Consider the following 26018-nt stretch of genomic DNA (forward strand, 5'->3'; position numbering starts at 1 on the left):
TTAAAATAATCCGTGACTCACATTTCAGTGATTCGAGGGGTAGAGGCCAGCCACCAGACAATTGTAGGTATTGTTTTGGGCTCCACATGCTGTCTATGTTGCCTGTATTGCAGGTACAAACTGAGCTTACTCAAGCTTGGCTTGCTGCGCACTGGCAACACTGCCCCCTGCTACTACAATCTGTGTTCATAAAGTAATTTTATTTGAGCTATATGTTCTTTATATAAATATTTTCCTAACAGTGCATATTTCTTCTTTCCAGATTTATTATGTCTCACCCAGAAAAAATTTTGTTGCATAAAATTGAATTGGATGTCTTCATTGCACAAGCATTTTCACCTGCTCTTATGAATGCACACCAACTGCAGGAACTACAGGTATTGTTTTATTGTTAACAGTGTTCACACTAATGAAAACTTAGGCATGTATTCATTAGCTCATAGTGTAACAGCATAGGTTTCTTTTTAATCATAATAGCGTGATGCTCAGTACACTTACAATAAAAGATATCTCTAGTGTAGACCCACTGCAATTTAGCAGCTACTAGCAAGATACATAGTTGTGTCTTCATAACCATTGTGTATAAGCCGTTCCTTGAATTCGTGGTGGATTAAAAAGTTCTCTTTTCATTAAGAAAGCTTAATCTTGTAGTTTTAAGTCTCTTATATTTCAATTTTCTCTTTCTGTTTCTGAAAACAGTTGCCGATGGTTACAAGTAGAGGAGTCCAACTGGCAGCACTTTTCATGCAGGGGGTCGAAACAGCGCTGTTGGCTAACGATGCTTGTGGAGCACCAATACCTTGGTTGATGTGTTGCCCATGGTTATTTTTTGATGGAAAACTCTTTCATCACAAACTTGCGAGAACTTCTACAGCTAAAAGCCTTCTCGATTTATGTGAACATCGATATGAATATGTTTTGAAAGTAGAACGTATGCGCCAAGCAATATTAGAAGGCCTTGATATAGACTATTGCATAGCATCTGTGCAGACACAACTATCAGGTGTGTAATAGAGATGTGACAATATAATTTTACAGTCATGTAACAATATTATTATGATGGTAGCATAATTTCTTTGCTTAATTGCATAACTGTTGTTGGTAATAATTACATTAAACTTCATAAAAGGTATGAGGGTTCGTCTACCACCTAACATAGCATCCCCACCTGGAGTTATACCACCACCAGTTCGAGCAATGAATGCAATAAATGTTCCTGAGCGTGTTTATGCACCACGTGGGCTTTTCCGCCGTACAGTGCCTAGTAGAGGTGGTCAATTGGAGATAGCAGGAGTGGTGGTAGGCAGCTGGGGACCTAATTATGGGACACGTGGTGTTCCACAAGCAACTGGTTCCTTTACACCCCACAGGCCAAGTGGTGGCCGTGTTGTTCCGCCACAGGTAATGAAATTTTCAATAATTGGTCTGTTTGTATACGATATTTGTGCTGAATAGTATATTTTTATTACAAGGTGTAACAGACGGAGGAGGGAAAACTATGGTTTGTTCAGTCATTTGTGTGTTAACGGAATTTATGAAGCATAAAAAAATATTGAACTTCTGGTTTCCAAAATTTCTCTGTTGTAGGAGCACTTCTGTATACCCTCACCACCATCCATCTCCACCCACCTCCTCTCCCTTTTCTCTCACCACTTTTTCTAAATATAGAGATATATGACTTTTTTACTTATAGTTTCTGTTATGTGAAAACAATTATTAAAAATAACACCTAATTAGTAAGTTAAACCACATTTTTTAGTGAAATACTTTTATTTGCCATAACTTTCAAAAGTGTTACCTAATGCTGAGAGTGATAAAAGCATGGAGTTTTCTAACCCTTTTGATTAAGTTTAATATTTCATAAATACAGTTGAGTGTACAGTTACATAAACAACTGGTGCATTGTTCCATAGATCTACAGTAAGGAAATTCTTAAGAGTTTAGTGATAGCTATGAATTTGCTTAGGAAAGCGTATGGAAACTTTGATTAAAAGGAATATTAACTTGCTTTATATTGTATTTGTGTGTATTTGGAGTACTATAAGTTCGCCTGAAAAATATTCAAGGATGCTTCTTAATTATAGAAACTGTTCTTGATGTGCACTAATTTAGGTCACTTCTGTGGGTGGCCCAAAAGCATACCGACAGGGGAACAACATGCAGGGATATCATATGAACTCACTCAATGGCCGTCCACCTACTTTCCAGACGCGTGCATCCAGTAGACATTTTGGAGTCCCTGGTCGTGGGAAAAGAAACCAGGTATTTCATTATTTTCAAGAAATGTGAACTGTAATGGTGTTTTGGTTGCAGTTGTAATTGTTGTGGCACTTACATTAAACAAGACTCAAAGTATTTGGTAATTAGGTTAGTTAGTAATTTGTTTTGCTCAAATAACTACCTGACAAATGCTCGTACCTCCAAAATTGCATGACAGGTGGAAAGTACTACCCTACGCAATTAGTTACAAAGAAGAAAGATGTTATTGACACTGCTATCATCAACTCAATGCTAGCCAAACATAGCTGGAGTTGCCAGCTCACTCGTTAATTGACAAGTCTAATCACTACAGAGCTACCCTGAGCCACTCTTCGACATTGCTCTGCTTCTTGTACCACTATGATTGTACGTATGTGTAGTAACACGATTCACGTTTCCGTCGCACTTCAACTAGTGTAGACCGGGAACTGTCTGCTAGACCTGCCCGATGTGAACTGACTGGGCCCGGCCCATGCTGCCGGAGTTGTTGTTGTTGTTGTTGTTATGCCGGCAGAGGTCGCGTCCGAATTCTTGAGTGCCCTCTGGTGGACGGGACTCTACTTGCAGCAACTACCATCCGTGACGCGCCGTGCCAATGTGCGCCTCCCGCGATCTTTCTGGTGGCTACAGCACTCCTCGTCCTTCGGGGGGTGCAGCCACTATGATCCACTGCGTCGGAAGGTGGAGCGTCGGGCCGGAGCGATGACCTCCACATACATTGGATGGCCGGAGTCGAGGGGATCTGCCAACCCTCGAGCCGGAACCTTCGAATACGGCTGGAAGTGACCCACACGAAGAGGCCCCCGTCGTCTCACAACCGGAGCCCGGGACAGAACGGGCGACAAGCTGTCGAACGCCAGATCCTGTTCCACCTCGGGAGGGGCAAGGCCCAGTGGCGGGGACGAAGGGGAAGGGACGACCCCAGGTGAACCAGCCTCCTGAGAAACCAGGCCTGCCAGGGGGGCCGGCTCTCGCTGTGGCATCTCGAACGATGGTGATGCCGGTGCTGGAGCTACCGGAGGCTGCCAAGGCTGAGAACCATCGCAGTGCGGCAGAGTCACAGCGGGGAGAGGAAGTAACGTCCGCTGTGAAACCAACACAGGTGCCGGCAATGGGGAAGCCGGTGTCCGAGAGGTCGGAGGGTGGGTGCCCGAACGAGGACGTAGCTGATTTTGGTGACGACGTACCACCCGGTCCCCCGCCTGCAAGGTATAGAGCCGGCGGCCATGTCGGCACAGGACCACCGCCGGTATCCAACGTGGATTGCGACCAAACCCACTGGCCCAGAGTGACATACCCAGTGGAAAGCCAGGCATTCCGTTTTGTGAAGACTGGCGAGGACCAGGCCAGAGGAGGTGCAGCAGAGTACTAGGTTGACGCCCATGGAGGAGCTCTGCGGGGCTGCGTTCTCCCATTGGTGTGGTCCGGTATGCCGTCAAGAAAAACGTCAATGCTTCCTCCGCAGGAAATTCGTGCACATACTTTTTCATCTGCATCTGAAATGTGCGCACCATGCGCTCAGCTTCCCCATTCGATTGTGGATGGAAGGGGGGAGAGCAAACGTGCCGAATACTGAAGCGCCTACAAGAATCCTGGAAGGTCTGCGAAATAAACTGCGGTCCATTGTCCGAGACCAGGGTGATTGGCAGACCTTCCACAGAAAAGATTTTTGCTAGTGCCTGGATTGCAACTTCTGAAGTGGTTGAGGAGCAGCGAACCACATATGGGAATCGGGAATAAGCATCAATGACAATGAGCCAAAAGCCATTGAGAAACGGGCCCGCAAAATCGATGTGAACACGTTCCCATGCTTGGGTTGCCGGCGCCATGAAGAGAACGCTGCCCTGGGAGATGCTTGTTGGCTCGCACACTGGGAACAGGCGGCCACAAAGTGCTCAATTTCTCTGTCAATACCGGGCCAGTACACATGTCTGCGAGCCAAGGTTTTAGTACGGGAAACACCCCAGTGCCCCGCATGTAATAACGTGAGAACCTTCCTTCGTAAACCTGCAGGAACAACCACGCGAGGAGCTGTATCATCGGTAGCCAGAAGGAGAACTCCTTCCAAGACCGAGAGGCGGTCTCGTAGAAGAAAGTAATTACGAAGAGGATCCGAGGCCCGGCCCGGAGGGCGGGAAGACCACCCCTGCTGAATGAGGCGAACTACTTGCCGGAGAACCGGGTCAGCCGCCGTTTCCCTGGCGACGTGAGAACTAGTGATCGGGATGCCATCAACCGCTTGGTGGGACGCCACATCCAAATGAAAGCACACAATCTCCTCTCGATCGAACGTAGGATCCGGGCCCACCGGAAGACGGGAAAGAGCGTCGGCGTTGGCATGCTGTCCTGTAGGGCGGAAATGAATGTTATAATGGTACTTGGAGAGGAACAAGGCCCAGCGCTGTAGTCTGTGGGCCGCCCTATCCGGAATCTGAGAGGCGGGGCCAAATAACGATATTAACGGCTTATGGTCAGTGATTAACTGAAACTTCGTGCCATACAAGAAGGGGTGCAACTAGGTAACAGCGTAAACAATGGCCAAAGCCTCCTTTCCCACCTGGGAGTAATGGGCCTGCGTGGGACTAAGCGTTTTAGACGCAAACGCCAGTGGTTGCTCGGAACCATCTGCGTTGCGATGGGCCAGGACCGCCCCCACCCCATACTGCGAAGCGTCTGTAGCCAGGACCAACGGCTTATGGGGATCAAAAGTAGCCAAACAAGGGGCTGACGTGAGGAGGCCCTTCAATGAGGTGAACGCTCGCTCGCATGCAGGCGACCAATCAAAAGGAACACCCTTGTGCAGAAGGTAGTACAGGGGGTGGGCTATAGTGGAAGCCCTGGGAATGAACCGGTGGTAATAGGCTATCTTGCCTAAAAAAGCTTGTAACTCTTTCAGCGAAGCGGGCCGAGGAAGGTTGACGATACCTTGGACCAAACTTCCTAGTGGCTGGATGCCGTGCCGAGATATGGTGTAGCCCACATACTCAATGGACGGTTGGAATAAGGTTAACTTATGCAGGTTGCAACGCAAGCCCACAGACCTGAATTTGAGAAAGAGGGTGCGAAGATTGTGCAAGTGTTCCTTCGTGCTGCGGCCTGTGACAATTATGTCATCCAGGTAATTAATGCAATGAGGGATTGTCGACGTGACATGCTCAAGATAACGCTGGAATATCGCCGGGGCACTGGATATTCCAAAGGCCAACCGCTGGTATTGGTAAAGGCCAAACGGAGTGTTGACGACCGCCAGCCGTTTGGAGTCCTCATCAAGTGGTATCTGATGATAAGCCTCCGACAGATCGATTTTCGAAAAATATTGGCCTCCCGCCACAGCGGAGAACAATTCATCAGCACGAGGCAAAGGATAGGTGTCCACCACCAATTGTGAATTAATGGTGGCCTTGAAATCGCCACAAAGACGTAATTTTCCCGAGGGCTTCCGTACAATAACGAGGGGCGAAGCCCACTCACTGGAAGAAATGGGAAGAACGACCCCTAGGGCTCTTCCTTTACTGGAGAGCGGAGAGCCAAGGGGATCTGCCTCGCGCGTAAAAAACGCGGGCGAGCCGACGCCTTCAACGTTAAGTGAGCTTCAAAATCGGAAACACGCCCCAGGCCCTCCTCAAAAATATCTGGAAAGTCTGAGATCAAAGATTCCAATGATTGATAGGGAACGTCTTCGGAGACCAACTGTATGGTGTCAGCGATAGAAAAACCGAAAGCTTGAAAGGCATCCAGGCCAAAAAGGTTAGCGGAGCTCGCATCACTGACAACAATAAAAGTAATAGGCCGAGTGACTGATTTGTAAGTCACGTCGGTAGTGAATTGACCCAACAGGGGAATGAACTGTTTACCATAACCGCGTAGACGCCGGTAAACTGGCGCCAACGGGGGCGATCCAAGGTCGGAACAAGTTCGTGCATTCAACAACGAGACTGCCGCGCCCGTATCTACTTGCAGTTGTAACCGGCGCGACCGAACCGACACCTCGATGAAGAGTTTGCATGCCGATGCGTCGGGAGCCTGGCCCGATGAAACTTCCTGAATGTCAACATCCATGTCCGCTGTACCTGCTTCCTTCGATTCTTTTGAGGCTGAGCGGCAAACTTTAGCAATGTGACCTTTTTTATTACATTTGCGACAAACGGCCCAACGCTGGGGGCACTCTGACCGATAATGATGTATATAACAGGACGGCAACGAGGGCCGGCGGCCGGAATTTTGTTTACGCGCCATGCAGGAGCGGTCGTAACGGCCGGACTGTACCGCTCGCACGTCGTCGACCCCAGACGCAATGGACGCGGCCGCGCCGCCCTGAACCTCCGCGACATCACACCACGCTTCCAGCTGTTGACCTGCTGCGTGAGAGACTTCATACGATTGAGCAATGGACAGGACTTCCTCGAGGGAAGGGTCTTCTAACTGCAGGGCCCGTTGCCAGACCTCCCTATCAGGGGCCGAACGAACAATGACGTCGCGTACCATAACGTGGGCATACGACTCTCACGACTGCTCCGTGACAAAATGACACTTGCGACTAAGACCGTGCAGTGTAGCTGCCCACGCCCGGTAAGACTGATGGGGCTGTTTCTTGCATTGATAGAACTCGACCCTAGCCGCCACAACATGCGTGCGGCGGTGATAATATGAAGACAGCAAGGAACACAGTGCGTCAAAAGACAAGGACGAGGGTTCCGGCAACGGCGCTAGCTGCCGCAAAACGTGATACAGCGAGGGATATATCCAAGACAAGAAGAGAGCACGACATACCTCCGCATCGGCAACATGAAACGCCTGGAAATGCTGCCGAAGGCGATGTTCATATGCGTCCCAATCCTCCGCCGCCTCGTCGTACGGGGGAAAGGGAGGAGGGAACTGCACCGGAGCAGACGGCATGGAGAGCAACGCCGGAAGCACTTGTTTCATGGTGGCCATGAGCTCCGTCTGCTACGCAGCCAAAACCCGCACCAAATCCTCCATGCCGTGGAGAAGCTGCAAAACCGGAACAACGACGCAACACGCGAAAGAACGACCCTACTCGTCGCCAATTGTGTAGTAACACGATTCACGTTTCTGTCGCACTTCAACTAGTGTAGACCTGCCCGATGTGAACTGACTGGGCCCGGCCCGTGCTGCCGGAGTTGTTGTTGTTGTTGTTGTTGTTGTTGTTGTTGTTATGCCGGCAGAGGTCGCGTCCGAATTCTCGCGTGCCCTCTGGTGGACGGGACTCTACTTGCAGCAACTACCGTCCATGACGCGCCGTGCCAATGTGCGCCTCCCGCGATCTTTCTGGTGGCTACAGCAGTATGCATCAACATTGATTTGTCATCGGCGCCTATCTACTCTAGCCACGCAGTACCCTTCACTGTGAGAGGTGATTTTCCTGCCAAAACATTATTACATCCTCAATGTGCCATTGAAGAATGTACACTGAATTGCTGTAAAATTGGTGTTATGGGAAATATTCCCATAATGTACACTATACAACATTTTAATTAATGTGGCTTTTCCGACATTTATTGGCAATATATACAATGCAATGACCGGATCCAGTTCTCGCAAACAATGATTTTCATAGGCAGGCTTCTTAACTGTAATATTTACCCTTATGACATTGAGTTTGACACAACCATAACATTATTACAGTGGCTTCAGTTACTTAGGTAATTTCTCTTGATACGCAACACAAATACATGAAGAATCACTTTGACACCATCTACAACTAGTCAAAATTATTCATACATTAACTCGAGAGAAGAACTCTTAGAAGTTAATACCAGTCATTAATTCAACACACACACACACACACACCAAAAAAGTTTTGCATCACCCCAGTTCCCAGAACTCCTGAAGGTAGACATTGACTGTGGATATTGTGTCACAGACACAGTGCCTTTGACTGTTCAGAGATGTCACTAAACCAACCCAAAGATTTAAACAACCATGCATGAGCAGCGCCTGTTAGTCGGAGGGGGTCCGATAGCCAATCAGTTCCATTCATTCCACCAGGAAGGAGGTACACAGCTTGTGTTGTCTGTAGTTCAACCATGCCTAGATGGTCAATACCGCGGTTCAATCATCTCCCCATTGTTACTTTGTGCCAGGAAGGGCTCCCAACAAGGGATGTGTCCAGGCATCTCGGAGTGAACCAGAACCATGTTGTTTGGAGATGGAGGAGATGCAGAGAGACACGAACTGTCGATGAAATGCATCGCTCAGGCCGCCCAAGGGCTACTACTGCAGTGGATGACCACTACTTACGGATTATGGCTCGGAGGAACCCTGACAGCAATGCCACCATGTTGAATAATGCTTTTCATGCAGCCATAGGACGTCGTGTTATGATGCATACTGTGTGCAATAGGCTGCATGATGCGCAACTTCACTCCCGATATCCATGGTGAGGGAAATCTTTACAACCACGACACCATGCAGTGCGGTACAGATGGGCCCAACAACATGAGTGTCGCATATGCGTTCAACCACACAATTGTTGGAGACGTGTTTGGAGGCAACCCAGTCAAGCTGAATGCCTTAGACACACTGTCCAACAAGTGGAGCAAGGTGGAGGTTCCCTGCTGTTTGGGGTGGCATTATGTGGGGCCAATGTACGCCGCTGGTGGTCATGGAAGGTGCCGTAACGGCTACAATATGTGAATTCCATTCTCTGACCGATAGTGCAACCATATTGGCAGCATATTGGTGAGGCATTCGTCTTTATGGATGACAATTCATGCCTCCATCGTGCACATCTTATGAATGACTTCCATCAGGATAACGACATCACTTGACTAGAGTGACCAGCATGTTCTCCAGACATGAACCCTATCGCATCCCTGGGATAGATTGAAAAGGGATGTTTACGGACAATGTGACCCACCAACCACTCTGAGGGATCTACACTGAATGGCTGTTGAAAAGTGGGACAATCTGGACCAACAGTGCCTTGATGAACTTGTGGATTGTATTCCACGATGAATACAGGCATGCATCAATACAAGAGGACATGCTACTGGGTATTAAAGGTACCAGTGTGTACAGCAATCTGGACCACCATCTCTGAAGGTCTCGCTGTATGGTGGTACAGCATGCAGTGTGTGGTTTTCGTGAGCAATAAAAATGGCAACATTTCCATACACGGAATATTACGTATATTTTTCAGTTCAGAAGTACGTATTCTAACATAATTGGATGGAGCTGCATCAGTTATTCAAATGGTCTCACACTGGAATGAAATTATGTAACTGTCTGGAAACAAAATTTAATGAAATTTTTAATATTTTACTTTTTGCTTCAAAATTTTATGATTTTATTGTTGTTTATTCCTGTTAGAACAACGCACATACTAGAATAACACACATACTGTATTGAGACTCGTTGAGTATCAATACTTCTATCTGGATGCATTATTACTAGACTTTACTTAAATAGAAACAAATATATCTGGTTCTTTTTTTGTGGATCAGTTAAGCATCATATTATTCTAAACATAAAACAAATGCAGTAGTGTGTATTTAATTAGTTGTTCAGTAAGTTGTGATTTCATTCTACTTCTTACTTACAATGCCACAACACATGTAGATTGCTATATCTCCCACAGGGAGATGCACAGTAAGAAATAATAAGACACAGGTAAACAAGAACAAGGGTTTATTATGACCAGGTAGAGAGATTTAATTACAAAGGAAAACCCTTTTCAATAAAAAATAATACAACTTCTCAGACACTAACAGGCATACTCTTGGAACACACAACGAATAAACATAGTAGAACATGAGGCCTATGCCACTGATAATCCCTAAAGACAGAGGTTGAGCGTTCGGTGTAATTGGCCGACAGGTATGGATATCGCTGGAAAGTCATAGGTCCTGCTACGATGGCTTCTGATTGGGCTCAGACTGATGAGCTGCCAAGAGCTGGTGCATGAATTGGCCCAGAGCTCCGGTGGAGCAAAGTGCTGATGAGTTGGCTTGCGGTGCGCTATAGAGCTGCGATGTGGAGGAATTCGTGCCGATCCAGTTCTGCACACATGACATGGTGGAGGAAATAGGTCCGTGGCACAGGGGGCCTCTGGTGGTGCTTATCCTGTCATCTGTCATCCTTGTTGTGATCGACGCAGTCTGGGAGGCAACGCCTTGTTCATAGGCAACCTTTGATGCTTCAGTGTCTGAAGGGTTGCCGATCCCTTTAGGCAAAAGGCAGGTACATGCATAGCTATTACTCAAAAGTTTCCTTCCATCGTACTGATGTTTTATAACAGTAACAGAAACATATTTGCTTGTACGTAGATAGATTTTATTATTTGCTTATGTCTATTTTCTCATTAAATCCTTCCCATATGACCTGGTTGACTGTTGTAATGGATTTGCAAAATTAAACAGCTGCGAAGACAGGATTCTTAATTGTCATTGCTTCACACAATCACCTTATTACCACCTTATTTACACATATCTCTTCGCTTCAAATTCCTCATTATACTTTCAGTTTATTATTTCATTTTATACTGTCAATTCATTACTACTTCTTATTGTCACTGAATCGTGTCTTCCTCCTTAACAAAATTATTATTCATAAATATGTCTGCGCTACCTCTTTTAAAAAAAAAAACATGTTACTATATGTCACACTACAGCAACACACCACAAAATAATTACAGAGTCTTTTCTTTTCATAATAAACAGATAAAACATCATTTTATTCACTTCAGCATTTTAAATGAGGATATTGTCTTACTTTAAATAACTCATTTTGCTCTCTGTATGCCTGGAAGGTTTCCTCATGACAAATATTTCTTTACTATAACCATTACTGTAGGCAACATTATTTATTTCATCATGACATCATTTGCTGTAAACTGAAGAGAATATAGTGACATCTCTTCATGAAATGGTACATTGCTATACCAAACGGGCATTAGTTTTACTTTAATTTAAACAAATTACTTTAAATTTATACGTGGATATTTATGAAGGTGGAAATGGTTCCATTGCTCCTAAACATTTCCCATCTACTGCTATTAAATTAATTGCTTATTACATCATAAATAGTAATAGTAATAGACGGCAAATCATCGAGTAAAACTGAAGTGATATCAGGTGTTCCCAAGGGAAGCGTCCTGGGACCTCTGCTGTTCCTGATCTATATAAATGACCTGGGTGACAATCTGAGCAGTTCTCTTAGGTTGTTCGCAGATGATGCTGTAATTTACTGTCTAGTAAGGTCAACCGAAGACCAGTATCAGTTACAAAGCGATTTAGAAAAGATTGCTGTATTGTGTGGCAGGTGGCAGTTGATGCTAAATAACGAAAAGTGTGAGGTGATCCACATGAGTTGCAAAAGAAATCCGTTGGAATTCAATTACTGAATAAATAGTACAATTCTCAAGGCTGTCAATTCAACTAAGTACCTGGGTGTTAAAATTACGAACAACTTCAGTTGGAAAGACCACGTAGATAATATTGTGGGGAAGGCGAGCCAAAGGTTGCGTTTCATTGGCAGGACACTTAGAAGATGCAACAAGTCCACTAAAGAGACAGCTTACACTACACTCGTTCGTCCTCTGTTAGAATATTGCTGCGCGGTGTGGGATCTTTTCCAGGTGGGATTGATGGAGGACATTGAAAGGTTGCAAAAAAGGGCAGCTCGTTTTGTATTATCACGTAATAGGGGAGAGAATGTGGCAGATATGATACGCGAGTTGGGGAGGAAGTCATTAAAGCAAAGACGTTTTTCGTCGCGGCGAGATCTATTTACGAAATTTCAGTCACCAACTTTCTCTTCCGAATGCGAAAATATTTTGTTGAGCCCAACCTACATAGGTAGGAATGATCATCAAAATAAAATAAGAGAAATCAGAGCTCGAACAGAAAGGTTTAGGTGTTCGTTTTTCCCGTGTGCTGTTCGGGAGTGGAATGGTAGAGAGATAGTATGATTGTGGTTCGATAAACCCTCTGCCAAGCACTTAAATGTGAATTGCAGAGTAGTCATGTAGATGTAGAAATTAGCAACCATTTAACATGAAAAAATTGACACAACTTTTTCAACGTTACTAAATAAAAATATGGACAAAACATTCTTTTAAAATTTTGTTAATGCCGTACTCAAATGACATTTGCTTTGATGCCCTCATATGCTTGTAGTGTACATTAAGAAATAAAAATTCAGTAATTGAAATAGACTGTTTTACATATATAAGGATTGAACCTAGTAGATGATGTTTACTTTCTCCTTATAACCTATGGTTAGGCTAGCTGGAGACGAGTGATTCAAGAAAGGAAAACTGAAATCATCTAGCTGGGCAGGGCTATATTAGCCAAATAGTGTGTACACTAAAGTGTAGCTAGCCCATACTTATTTGCTTTATTCATTTTCCAAACTACTTCAGTGTCGGGTCAGTGAAATATCAGGCATTTTGCAGACAAGGTGTGTAGTTTCAAATCAGTTTTTTAAGTCAAATATTTTATTAGCTTTAGCATCAGCTAGTTCATAGACGTTGTCATAAGCATTTCTTGAGTACCTTAAATGAACTATGATACTTGTGTAGGATTTTGATACCTCTTCATTTACTGGCTTGATTTTTTTTTCTGTTTTTACAATCCCCTATTTTGAAACTGGTTGGTTTCATACTATTGTCATGCCCCCCCCCCCCCCCCCTCCCCAAACCTTTTTGCTTCATTAGTTCTTTTGCTTAGCCAGTCTTTTTATCTTGACCTGTTTCACTTAAAGTGGGAAACTCAACTTCTTCCCTAATAATGTTGGTAGGTCTTTCCCTAAACAATAGTTCACATGGAGCAAATCCAGTAGACTCATTTCACAAGTTGGTAGTTACAGTCTCAAAACTCTGTGTATGAATAGCCATAGCAGAGAGTTTTTTGTGAACAATGTGTTCTGCACAATCTGTTGATTTCTTTCATTCTCTTTTTGCTCATATGTCCTTGGGGAAGATTGGTGGAAATTTTTACTTGGTTAATTTTGTACATACCCATACATTGTGTAAATCTCCCAGAAATAAATTGAGGCTCGTTGTCTGACAGAAGTGATTTAGATGCTTCCAAATTGTGAAAATAATGTTTCTGATATTTTTACAATAGTTTTAATGTTGGCCTTCTTTATATGGTAAAGTTTTACATGTTTTTAAAAGATTGCCAGAATTTCAAAAATAACTTAACAACCTCCAGTTAAAGTGCTCAATGGCCCCAGCAAATCCACAGAAATTGTTTTGTTACATTAGGAGGAACTGTATGCATTAAACCCTCAGCTGGTACTGCTTTTGTTTCACCAAATCCTTTCTTCTGGGCAATAAACCCTTGTCTATAAATGAGGGCATGCTGAAAGTAATGCATCTGAATTTTTTATCTGAAAATTCCTAAAGCCTTTTAAATAAGACAAGCATTATTAACATTTTACACCTTTGTTCTTCATGTCTACATATTTGTAAGCCTCTGAAACTGTAGCATGTAACACTATGGTGTATAACTTTACTTTGTCGGTGCATGAGAAGGAGCGTGCTGTAATCAAGTTTCAGATTCGAAGAGTTTATTGACCCTCTCCTTCAGCATGACAACACCAGACTACACATGTCTCTGATTGTGCAGAAAACAACTATGGAGAAAATGCATTTGATAGTATATGGACCATGACATAAACAACCCCTAAAGCTTAATGTCAGTGTCTATGAGAAGTCGTTTCAAATTGTTACTGTAATAGCTGCATATATGAAACAGTGTATAATAATGTAAACCTAACCATGACAAGGAATATGCTATCCATAATCATAGAATGAAATAATAAAGGAACAGGTGCATACCCTTTTATAGAGTGAGAGAATTAGCTCTGGATACGCGAACAGTCCCCAGTTCATGATGTCAGTGGCACAATTCCATCCAGTTTTCCATCATCACTGTCATCAGAATCAGCACAAATACTTATCATCATCATCATCATCATAAAGAGAAATGATTCACTGTTCATTCTCATTTACAATACTGTCTATATCCTGTGCTTCTCTAATAAGCTTATACAACATGGTCTACTTTCTTCTCCCATGAGTTGACATCAGTAGTAGCAAGACCTTCACGTAACAGCCTTTCCACTTCTGTTGTAATAAAAGACTTGTCGTATTTGGGATGTAACTCTTGAAATCACTCCAAACCAATTCAGTTGGGTTGAAATGGCAGTGATAAGGCAGTGGCCAAATTATCATATGACCTGTTCTCTTGCAACTTCATCTGCAACATATGTAGGTGTCGCAGGCCTATTTTGTTTAACAAGTCAATATAACAGCAGCTTTGTCATACTGATGCCTGCACATATGCCTCCTGCCAGCAACCACTGCACCGTAGTTTCTTTGCACTCACTAGTTTCTGGAATTTTATCTAATATTACTGAATGCCAAAGTGTGTTAACCATTACAAACACTGACAGAATGCTAAACTCGAGCAACAAATTCTTAAACCACTGCAGAAATCGTGGGTGGTCCATATCCTCATGGTAGTCACAGGTTTATCCTTGATGGAAAAACTCAGAAGTCCTTCACACACTAAACTGTTTGAAGAACTCGCTTGGGCCACAATTAATCTGGCTCTGCTTGTTGCCTGGTGACTGCTGCTATGTGCAGTATCAGCTGTCCTGCGTTTATGAACTTATGTTCAGTAAATTAGATAAAAAATCAGTACTGTCATATCTCAGTGAGGAACTTGGAACTTTTAGCACAGGACAGGAACATGTAGAGGAACTATGGCTCAATTTTAAAAGAATAGTTGACCATGCACTGTATAGATACGGCCCAGTAGAAATGTTCATAATGGTAGGGAACCTGTGTGGTATACAGTCTCTGTGAAGAAACTTCTAAAGAAACAGAGAGTATTGCTTAATATGTGTAAAACAAAGTGTAAGGCTATAGATAGTTGCTGAATGAAACACATTTGGCTGTCAAGAAAGCAATACATGATGCCTCCAATGACTGCTGTAGCAGTTTAGTGTATGAAGGACTTTGGAGTTTTTCCATCAGGGATAAATCTGTGACTACCATGAGGATATGGACCACCCACAATTTCTGCAGTGGTTTAAAAATTTGTTGCTCGAGTTTAGCATTCTGTCAGTGTTTGTAATGGATAACACACTTTGGCATTCAGTAATATTAGATAAAATTCCAGAAACTAGTGAGTGCAAAGAAACTACAGTGCAGTGGTTGCTGGCAGGAGGCATATGTGCAGGCATCAGTATGACAAAGCTGCTGTTAGATTGACTTGTTAAACAAAATAGGCCTGCGACACCTACATATGTTGTAGATGAAGTTGCAAGGGAACAGGTCATTGTCCAGTGACATTTGACAAAACCCAAAGAGACTCTGGTCATATGTAAAGGGTGTTGTTGGCACCACAGTTTGTGTCCAATCCATAGTGAATAAGACACGAACTGAAATTGAGGGCAGCATAGCGAAAGCTGAAATGCTGAACTCAGTTTTCAGATGTTCCTTTACAAAGGAAAACCCAGGAGAATTGCTCCAATTTAATGCTCATACCACAGAAAAGATGAATGAAATAAGTATTAGTGTCAGTGGTATTGAGAGAGAGCTGAAATTGTTAAAATCGAACAAAGCTCCGGGCCTCATGGAATCCCTGTCAGATTCTATACAGAATTTGCAGCCGAGTTAGTTGCTCTTCTAACTATAATCTGTAGTAAATCTCTTGAACAAAAAACCATGCCCAGTTCTTGGAAAAATGCACATTTCACATCTGTCTATAAGAAGGATAGTAGAAGTACTCCTCAGAATACCATCCAGTATCCTTGATACTGATTTGTTTAGAATCTTGAAAATCATTCTGAGCTCAAACCTAGTGAGGTATCTAGAACAGGATTACCTCCTCAGTGGGAACCAGCATGAATTTCGATAAAATTGATTGTGTGAAACCCGACTCTCACTTTTCTCACACAGCATACTGAAAGCTTTGGATCAAGACAGTCAGGTAGATGCAGTATTTCTCGATTTCCAAAAAGAATTTGACTCGGTACCACACCTATGCTTACTGTCAAAAGCATGATCATAAGGGGTATCGAGTAAAATTTGTGAGAGGATGGAGGACTTTTTGGTAGGGAGGATTCAGTATGTTATCTTAGATGAAGAGTCATCATCAGATGTATAAGTAATGTCAGGTGTGCCCCAAGGAATTATATTGGGACCCTTACTGTTTATGTGTATGTTAATAAACTTGCAGACATTATTAATAGTAACCTCGACTTTGTGGGTCATAGTTACCTGAGATGAAGTACTCTCTGGAAGAAGCTGCATAAACATTGTCAAAACTTGATAAGGTTTCAAAGTGGTGGAAAGATGAGAAACTTGCTTTAAATGCTCAGAAGTGTAAAATTGTGCATTTCACAAAATGAAGAAAACGTAGTATCCAACGATACCATACTTGACATGTCACCCCACCCCGTGTGTGGGTGACAGGGGGCAACTTTGAAATCTTCAGTGGAAACCCCCAATTTTTACTGCAAAATAAGATTCCATGGCAAAATCTACATATATTTTGTCTGAAGTAGCTTTTTCATTTCACCACAGATGGCACTTTAATTGTAGGAATAGAAATGGGTACCCAGTTGTAATTTATGGCATGTTACTCAATGGGCCTTGAATGTCCAGTGGTAAGTGGGAGCCCACCTCCATGCTGTGAGGGTGGGACAGGTCAGTATTTCATAACTTGTAATTCGGAACCCCATTCACAAAGTTGTATTGCCCCAACATATCAAACAGGGGACTACTCGATGCACCACCATGGCCATTTACTAATTCTCCCTTTAAATTTTAAAAAGCCTCCTGATACTCTGTTGTCCAATTCCACACAACATTTTTCTTTAACAAATTATCTAAACAAGGACAATTGGTCAGTCATGAATTTTTTATAGTATCCAAACGAATTGGACAGTTCTCTCTCTCTCTCTCTCTCTCTCTCTCTCTCTCTCTCTCTCTCTCTCTCTCTCTTTAAGAGTTTTAGGAAGTCTGCAATTGCTTCAGTGTCCTTGGGTCAGTTTATATTTTTCTTTCATTAATTATATGACCTAAAAATGAAATTTATTTCTATGGAATCTGTGACTTTGTTTCAATTTCATACCTCCTTTGTAAGTACCATCAAACACCTCATCTAAAACTCTACAGTGTTCATGCCCATTGGGAATAGCAATCAAGATGTCTTCTACATAACTGTCACTTATTAAGTGGTTCATTCATAATTATGATAAATACACAAACAAATTTCGTCCAAGAGCTACCAGGCAGTATTGGTAACAGTTATCTTCATGCAAGAAAGCTGTACATGGTCTGGATTCTTCCGCGAAACCAATGTTCCAGTAACCACAGATTACATCACAGGAAATAAGAAACTTCAAGGCATTTAATTTTTGCAAAATTTCATCAGTATCAGCTGGTCTTCACTTTCCTTTAAAACCACTTCATTTAATTTTCTTGCATCCAAAACAACCATGACACCCCCATTCTTTTTCCAAACTGCTATTAATCCTTTAAGTGCTGTCGATGAGTTAACTTGTCATGCTCTGCCACTCCCCAGGAGCTGAGGACATGTTTAAACACAGTCCCTGGGTTTTCCTGAAGCACTGTGTACATGTTTACACATGCTGTTCTGTTGATCTCGCACTGCTCCAGACGAGTGTTTGCTGTACCACATATGTGCATCTTTGCATGCTTTCATTTGCAGAAAACCTCATTTCGATACCTTGAACCATTTGTGCAATATGACAGTTGTTATGACCACATGATTCCCGATGCACAGGGATGCAAATGGGCACATCACGTGTGACTGTTGGTTGGATATAACTCAAGAATGAAAAGAGAGATTGTTGTGCTCTCAATTTTAAATACCATTTATATATCATATTTACATTTTGTCCACAGCAATGTTTGAACTAAAATCAACCATACGCAAAGTTTATGCAGTGGGTTTTTACTTCTGAAAGCTCTTTAAAATTTCATGCAGTGTGTTACTTAATTTGATGCAGCACAGTAACTGTGATGAGTAACCAAAAGAAATTCAATCCTTTATTAAGCAAAGATATCAGCCTGTAAAATGTGTGAAAATCAAATGTCACCGAACAGTTTTCTTAAAATCAGTTTACAAGTATTTCATAGCAGCATTTGGGGAGAGGAACAGAACAACAACAAAGCCACACTCAGAAAGGAATGCAGGGGGTACATCTGTTGCAGTGAAAGGGTTAGGGAGTCAGTGTACCTACTATTTGCTCTTTCTGTTATTCCTGATTGCAGCATCTTCTCAGACTCTATCCTTACAGTTTCTTTCTTCGAATATGAGGTAGCATAGGGATTAAGGAAGGAAGTTGCATGTTCTTTCAGTTTTAATTTACGCTCAGTATTTGACCAGAAAAAGTTTGTTAGAGGATACCCAACTGTTTTGATTTGAAACTTCCACATAATCCCTTTGACTACATTTTATACCTTCAGTATTTTTTCCCCTTTTTTGATCTCTTCTTGATGGCTAATTATCTCAAAGGAAACTGTAGTTCACCATGCTCCTCTGGCCCCATATTTTTCCAGAAAAGACATTCATATAAGTTCTGATTACACACAAACTAAATTTTGCAGCAGCAAAATCGACATTTCATAAAAATTCTGTGTATTAAAGCACTTCTACACTTAGGTCAGGTATTACTAATAATTTGCATCCTCGTAGTTGGTCCCCTAATTCAGTAGTCGACAACATTTCTTGCCTGATGCTTTTGGCCACTTTTCCAGTGTCATATACAATTCTAATTCCTGAAACAATCATTACTGCTATCCATTGAAAAATATTTGAGAGATCCCATTTAATTCACCTCCTTGTCAAGCAGGGATTCCAGGAATACCATATTTCCTTATTATTAAACAATGTGTCTTCCTCATGCAACAAATGCTGAACAAGCCTTTCCCTAGGAGAAACTGTCATCTTGATGACCAAAATTTTCTGTTATAGTTAAGTGACACACGGCATAATTCTCTTCACTACCTACCTGTCCACATGACATCTTTTCTTTATTTGTGTGTGAGGGATGTTTCCTGAAAGTTTGGCCGTACCTTTTTGTAACACCCTGTATAAAGTTAACTCACTGACACTGGCAACTAAGATCCCAGGAACAGAAACGACATATATCAATGCACGCCGATCCACACCGCTAGACAGGTAATCGGCAATACATTTTGGGTGCCCCTGTAGGCCGGTGACAGCGTTCTTCCGGGAAAGGCCGCTTCCCCCACCAAAAGCGCTGCTCACTCTTGAGTTTACAGACAGACTATACTCCTCTTTCTCCTGATACCTCCTCACTATTAACTCATTTACATAATTTATCTTCCCTTTACATAACATGTTACCTTTATTATCATAAAAAATTTCAAATAAAAGCTTCCCTGCTACTTAACTATCTTTATTACTATCAGTACTTCTGCTTGGGCGACTGTCACCGTCCTCTAATTCTTGAGTGATCGGCTGTTCTTTATTTTCATCATTTGATCCTAAAGCAAGACACTTTAACTCCTTTGTTTTGTGTAATTGTTCCCACTCTCCATTGGCATCCTGGAAACCTCTTTTATAATACTTCTCACCCTAAGCAGTCAAAAATTTGTATGTATCATCAGTTTGTTTGTTAGTTACCTGTCCTAACTTAGAAATCTTATCCCCACTGGAAACAGTTTTGTTTAGCAATAGACGTGGTTTAGGTCTTCCATTTTTGCTACTGTCTTTGGCTACCTTTGCACTATTTAAGGGGGCTTTGGAGCACCCTGTACAGACAATGTTAAATCTAGTGACTCGGCTTCCCTGTATTTCAGGAACCTCTGTAGCCATTGACATGAAACTTTTACAGGACATTAAACTGTATGTTCTGAGTCTACTGAACTATAATAATCGCATTTCAGCCACTGCTGTGGAAATACAATTTTTTAATTACACAGTTCAAATTTTGTGCACTTTTTTTACATTATCTTAAGTAATTTTAACTATACCTAACATTGTGTTCTTCTTTTAGTTCAGTAGACTCGGGATATGTATGTTATTACTCCCTGAAAATTTGAATACTCTACTCGAAGCTGTTACTGAGATTTAGGGAAAAATGCAACAGAAAATGTAAATTTTCAGGAACAGCTTCTAAAGTTTCAAAGAACTGTAACTCACTCAATATATGCTTAATTTTTTACTTTTAGTCACTCAGAAGCACCCTGCACCATACTGTGTATCATTCTCTTGATATTTTTTTAAAGTTTGTTTCTTCTTTTATTCTTTCTGGGCTCCTTAGTGGCCAACTGTGCTGCATACTCTGCTTTATCACAGGGTGTATACGACCAGGGACAACCGGGAGATCCGGGAAAAACCCGGGAATTTTTTCATGTGGGGGGGAAAACCGGGAAAAACCAGGGAATTTTTCATTGTTTTAGTTTTCAGTTAAATTTTTCTAACAAAGAATATTATTATATCCCACTTCTGCAGAATAATACTGCAGCAACAAAACATGAACGAGAGAGAAAAACGAAAATTAAACTTACATCACAAAGGAAATGCGCCATATACAACAACAAATCACAGTGCTCATACAAGCGTCTGCCAACGGCAAAGTGTGTCAAAGGCGTTACAAAGACTATGCAATGCTTCTTAACAACAAACTGCCTCCAATGAGCGTGGCATGACAGCTGTTTACATTAGATTAGTTTTAATGCAAGAGCTTTTAATGTTTCACACGTACGAACATTCGGGCTTCCTGCGTCATTGTAGCTGCGCAAGTGCAGTGACACCTGTATCTGGTGCTCTCTGGCAACCGCTGAAACGAACCTATTTCTAATAGGTCACGGAAAAATATAGCGAGTATTACTTTGAAAAACGTTACTTTCCAAGTAAATTTTCTTTTATGCAAGATAAACTATGTGCGAGAATGTACGACGAATTTCTTAAATCACAGAGCATTTGACTCTCATTTAAAAATCGATTCTTTGGGGACAACCATCTGAAGAATTTCGAGCCCAGATCAGACATTTATGTCGTTATTAAAAATTTTAGTGGCACATTTATGTGATATGTTGTTGTTGTTGTTGTTGTTGTTGTTGTTGTGGTCTTCAGTCCTGAGACTGGTTTGATGCAGCTCTCCATGCTACTCTATCCTGTGCAAGCTGCTTCATCTCCCAGTACTTACTGCAACGTACATCCTTCTGAATCTGCTTAGTGTATTCATCTCTTGGTCTCCCTCTAGGATTTTACCCTCCACGCTGCCCTCCAATGCTAAATTTGTGATCCCTTGATGCCTCAGAACATGTCCTACCAACTGGTCCTTCCTTCTTGTCAACACCAACTCCTCTTCTGACCAATTCTATTCAATACCTCCTCATTAATTATGTGATCTACCCATCTAATCTTCAGCATTCTTCTGTAGCACCACATTTCAAAAGCTTCTATTTTCTTCTTGTCCAAACTATTTATCGTCCATGTTTCACTTCAATACATGGCTACACTCCATACAAATACTTTCAGAAACGACTTTCTGAAACTTAAATCTATACTCCATGTTAACAAATTTCTCTTCTTCAGAAACGCTTTCCTTACCATTGCCAGTCTACATTTTATATCTTCTCTACTTCGACAATCATCAGTTATTTTGCTCCCCAAATAGCAAAACTCCTTTACTACTTTAAGTGTTTCATTTCCTAATCTAATTCCCTCAGCATCACCCGACTTAATTCGACTACATTCCATTATCCTCGTTTTGCTTTTGTTGATGTTCATCTTATATCCTTCTTTCCAGACACTGTCCATTCCGTTCAACTGCTCTTCCAGGTCCTTTGCTGTCTCTGACAAAATTACAATGTCATCGGCGAACCTCAAAGTTTTTATTTCTTCTCCATGAATTTTAATACATACTCTGAATTTTTCTTTTGTTTCTTTTACTGCTTGCTCAATATTATGTGATATATGACGCGCAAAAAAGATCAACATTATATGTGGAAGCTTAGCTTCTCTTGCAGCTTATTAATCTTAGAGACCATTTATTTTATTTTATTTTTTTGTCATCAGTCTACTGACTGGTTTGATGCAGCCCGCCACGAATTCCTTTCCTGTGCTAACCTCTTCATCTCAGAGTAGCACTTGCAACCTACGTTCTCAATTATTTGCTTGATGTATTCCAATCTCTGTCTTCCTCCACAGTTTTTGCACTCTACAGCTCCCTCTAGTGCCATGGAAGTCATTCCCTCATGTCTTAGCAGATGTCCTATCATCCTGTCCCTTCTCCTTATCAGTGTTTACCACATATTCCTTTCCTCTCCTGTTCTGCGTAAACCACCTCATTCCTTACCTTCAGTCCACCTAATTTTCAACATTCGTCTATAGCACCACATCTCAAATGCTTCGATTCTCTTCTGTTCTGTATTTCCCACAGTCCATGTTTCACTACCATGCAGTGCTGTACTCCAGACGTACATCCTCAGAAATTTCTTCCTCAAATTAAGGCTGGTATTTGATATTAGTAGACTTCTCTTGGCCAGAAATGCCTTTTTTGCCATAGCGAGTCTGCTTTTGATGTCCTCCTTGCTCCGTCCGTCATTGGTTATTTTACTCCCTAGGTAGCAGAATTCCTTAACTTCATTGACTTTGTGACCATCAATCCTAATGTTAAGTTTCTCGCTGTTCTCATTTCTACTAATTCTCATTACCTTCGTCTTTCTCCGATTTACTCTCAAACCATACTGTGTAGTCATTAGACTGTTCATTCCGTTCAGCAGATCATTTAATTCTTCTTCACTTTCACTCAGAATAGCAATGTCATCAGCGAATCGTATCATTGATATCCTTTCACCTTGTATTTTAATTCCACTCCTGAACCTTTCTTTTATTTCCATCATTGCTTCCTCGATGTACAGATTGAAGAGTAGGGGCGAAAGGCTACAGCCTTGTCTTACACCCTTCTTAATACGAGCACTTCGTTCTTGATCGTCCACTCTTATTATTAGCTCTTGGTTGTTGTACATATTGTATATGACCCGTCTCTCCCTATAGCTTACCCCTACTTTTTTCAGAATCTCGAACAGCTTGCACCATTTTATATTGTCGAACGCTTTTTCCAGGTCGACAAATCCTATGAAAGTGTCTTGATTTTTCTTTACCCTTGCTTCCATTATTAGCCGTAACTCAGAATTGCCTCTCTCGTCCCTTTACTTTTCCTAAAGCCAAACTGATCGTCACCTAGCGCATTCTCAATTTTCTTTTCCATTTTTCTGTATATTATTCTTGTAAGCAGCTTCGATGCATGAGCTGTTAAGCTGATTGTGCGATAATTCTCGCACTTGTCAGCTCTTGCCGTCTTCGGAATTGTGTGGATGATGCTTTTCCGAAAGTCAGATGGTATATCGCCAGACTCATATATTCTACACACCAACGTGAATAGTCGTTTTGTTGCCACTTCCCCCAATGATTTTAGAAATTCTGATGGAATGTTATCTATCCCTTCTGCCTTATTTGACCGTAAGTCCTCCAAAGCTCTTTTAAATTCCGATTCTAATACTGGATCCCCTATCTCTTCTAAATCGACTCCTGTTTCTTCTTCTATCACATCAGACAAATCTTCACCCTCATAGAGGCTTTCAATGTATTCTTTCCACCTATCTGCTCTCTCCTCTGCATTTAACAGTGGAATTCCCTTTGCACTCTTAATGTTACCACTGTTGCTTTTAATGTCACCAAAGGTTGTTTTGAATTTCCTGTATGCTGAGTCTGTCCTTCTGACAATCATATCTTTTTCAATGTCTTCACATTTTTCCTGCAGCCATTTCGTCTTAGCTTCCCTGCACTTCCTATTTATTTCATTCCTCAGCGACTTGTATTTCTGTATTCCTGATTTTCCCGGAACATCTTTGTACTTCCTCCTTTCATCAATCAACTGAAGTATTTCTTCTGTTACCCATGGTTTCTTCGCAGCTACCTTCTTTGTACCTATGTTTTCCTTCCCAACTTCTGTGATGGCCCTTTTTAGAGATGTCCATTTCTCTTCAACTGTACTGCCTACTGCGCTATTCCTTATTGCTGTATCTATAGCGTTAGAGAACTTCAAACGTATCTCGTCATTCCTTAGTACTTCCGTATCCCACGTCTTTGCGTATTGATTCTTCCTGACTAATGTCTTGAACTTCAACCTACTCTTCATCACTACTATATTGTGATCTGAGTCTATATCTGCTCCTGGGTACGCCTTACAATCCAGTATCTGATTTCGGAATCTCTGTCTGACCATGATGTAATCTAATTGAAATCTTCCCGTATCTCCCGGCCTATTCCAAGTATACCTCCTCCTCTTGTGATTCTTGAACAGGGTATTCGCTATTACTAGCTGAAACTTGTTACAGAACTCAATTAGTCTTTCTCCTCTTTCATTCCTTGTCCCAAGCCCATATTCTCCTGTAACCTTTTCTTCTACTCCTTCCCCTACAACTGCATTCCAGTCGCCCATGACTATTAGATTTTCGTCCCCCTTTACACACTGCATTACCCTTCCAATATCCTCATACACTTTCTCTATCTGTTCATCTTCAGCTTGCGACATCGGCATGTATACCTGAACTATCGTTGTCGGTGTTGGTCTGCTGTCAATTCTGATTAGAACAACCCGGTCACTGAACCGTTCACAGTAACACACCCTCTGCCCCACCTTCCTATTCATAACGAATCCTACACCTGTTATACCATTTTCTGCTGCTGTTGATATTACCCGATACTCATCCGACCAGAAATCCTTGTCTTCCTTCCACTTCACTTCACTGACCCCTACTATATCTAGATTGAGCCTTTGCATTTTCCTTTTCAGATTTTCTAGTTTCCCTACCACGTTCAAGCTTCTGACATTCCACGCCCCGACTCGTAGAACGTTATCCTTTCGTTGATTATTCAATCTTTTTCTCATGGTAACCTCCCCCTTGGCAGTCCCAATATTATATGTGAAAGCTTTGCTTTTTTTGTAGCAACAATATGTATATTAATTTAAGCCATTAACTTTTCTTATTTGTGTGTTCGCGCTTCTTATGAGTGATCTTGCTTTTGGCTGACTACATCACGTGTCCTATGCTGTCATCAGCTGACGAGATCACGTGACATGAGCTGTAACTGGCTTACAAAAGCACGTCGCAATCTCGATTTTAGTGCTTCGGAAAGTAACATGCTGTGTTTGGTGGAATTCGAATTTATACCTTCGTAACACGAAAATATTCAGCGTACGTGTTGCTGCACATAAAAGATCTTTCCAAAATGTGTATTTTTCCCCTGAGTTTCATTTTCTAAAGTGTCAGGAAATTTTACGTCAGTGTATAAAACCATAAACCATCAAAGGATTGATAAGTTTTATAGTGCTGAGGAAAAGTATACTGTCACTTAACATGGAAAACGTGTATTTTCACCGTCGAGAAAGTGTATTTTCAACCGGGAAATCCGGGAATTCCCCCCCCCCCCCCCCCCCCCCCCCCCCCTCTTTGTCCATGTATACACCCTGTATCAATGGGAACCTTGTCCATCTGTTCAAGTTCTCTGATGAAGTTTGCTCCAGGATTAATTCCCATATGCTGTTGCACTTTTACCCTACAAAAGTTGTCATCATTAAAAGCAATAACAGCAGCACTGACCCCCACTTTAATGTTTTCATTCCAACAAAGACATATTTTGGTAGGCGAGTCCATATAAGATTATTTAATGACTCATTGGGATTTTGAGTGTGACCACGCAGACACTATT

The 26018-nt window shown here is 42.0% G+C and overlaps 1 protein-coding gene across 1 annotated transcript in view; it reads left to right on the forward strand.

The window, feature by feature from the left end:
- The window catches only part of LOC124555131 (constitutive coactivator of PPAR-gamma-like protein 1 homolog), a 217321-nt gene that overhangs the window by 165143 nt on the left and 26160 nt on the right, over window positions 1-26018 (forward strand). Inside the window, exons 15-18 of the mRNA XM_047128943.1 lie at window positions 263-377; window positions 700-1003; window positions 1130-1401; window positions 2113-2262. Of these exons, the coding sequence (XP_046984899.1) occupies window positions 263-377; window positions 700-1003; window positions 1130-1401; window positions 2113-2262 (841 nt within the window). The remainder of the gene's footprint in view (window positions 1-262; window positions 378-699; window positions 1004-1129; window positions 1402-2112; window positions 2263-26018) is intronic.

This window comes from Schistocerca americana, chromosome X (genome assembly GCF_021461395.2).
Source record: "Schistocerca americana isolate TAMUIC-IGC-003095 chromosome X, iqSchAmer2.1, whole genome shotgun sequence".
In the NCBI taxonomy this organism is placed as follows: Eukaryota; Metazoa; Arthropoda; class Insecta; order Orthoptera; family Acrididae; genus Schistocerca; species Schistocerca americana.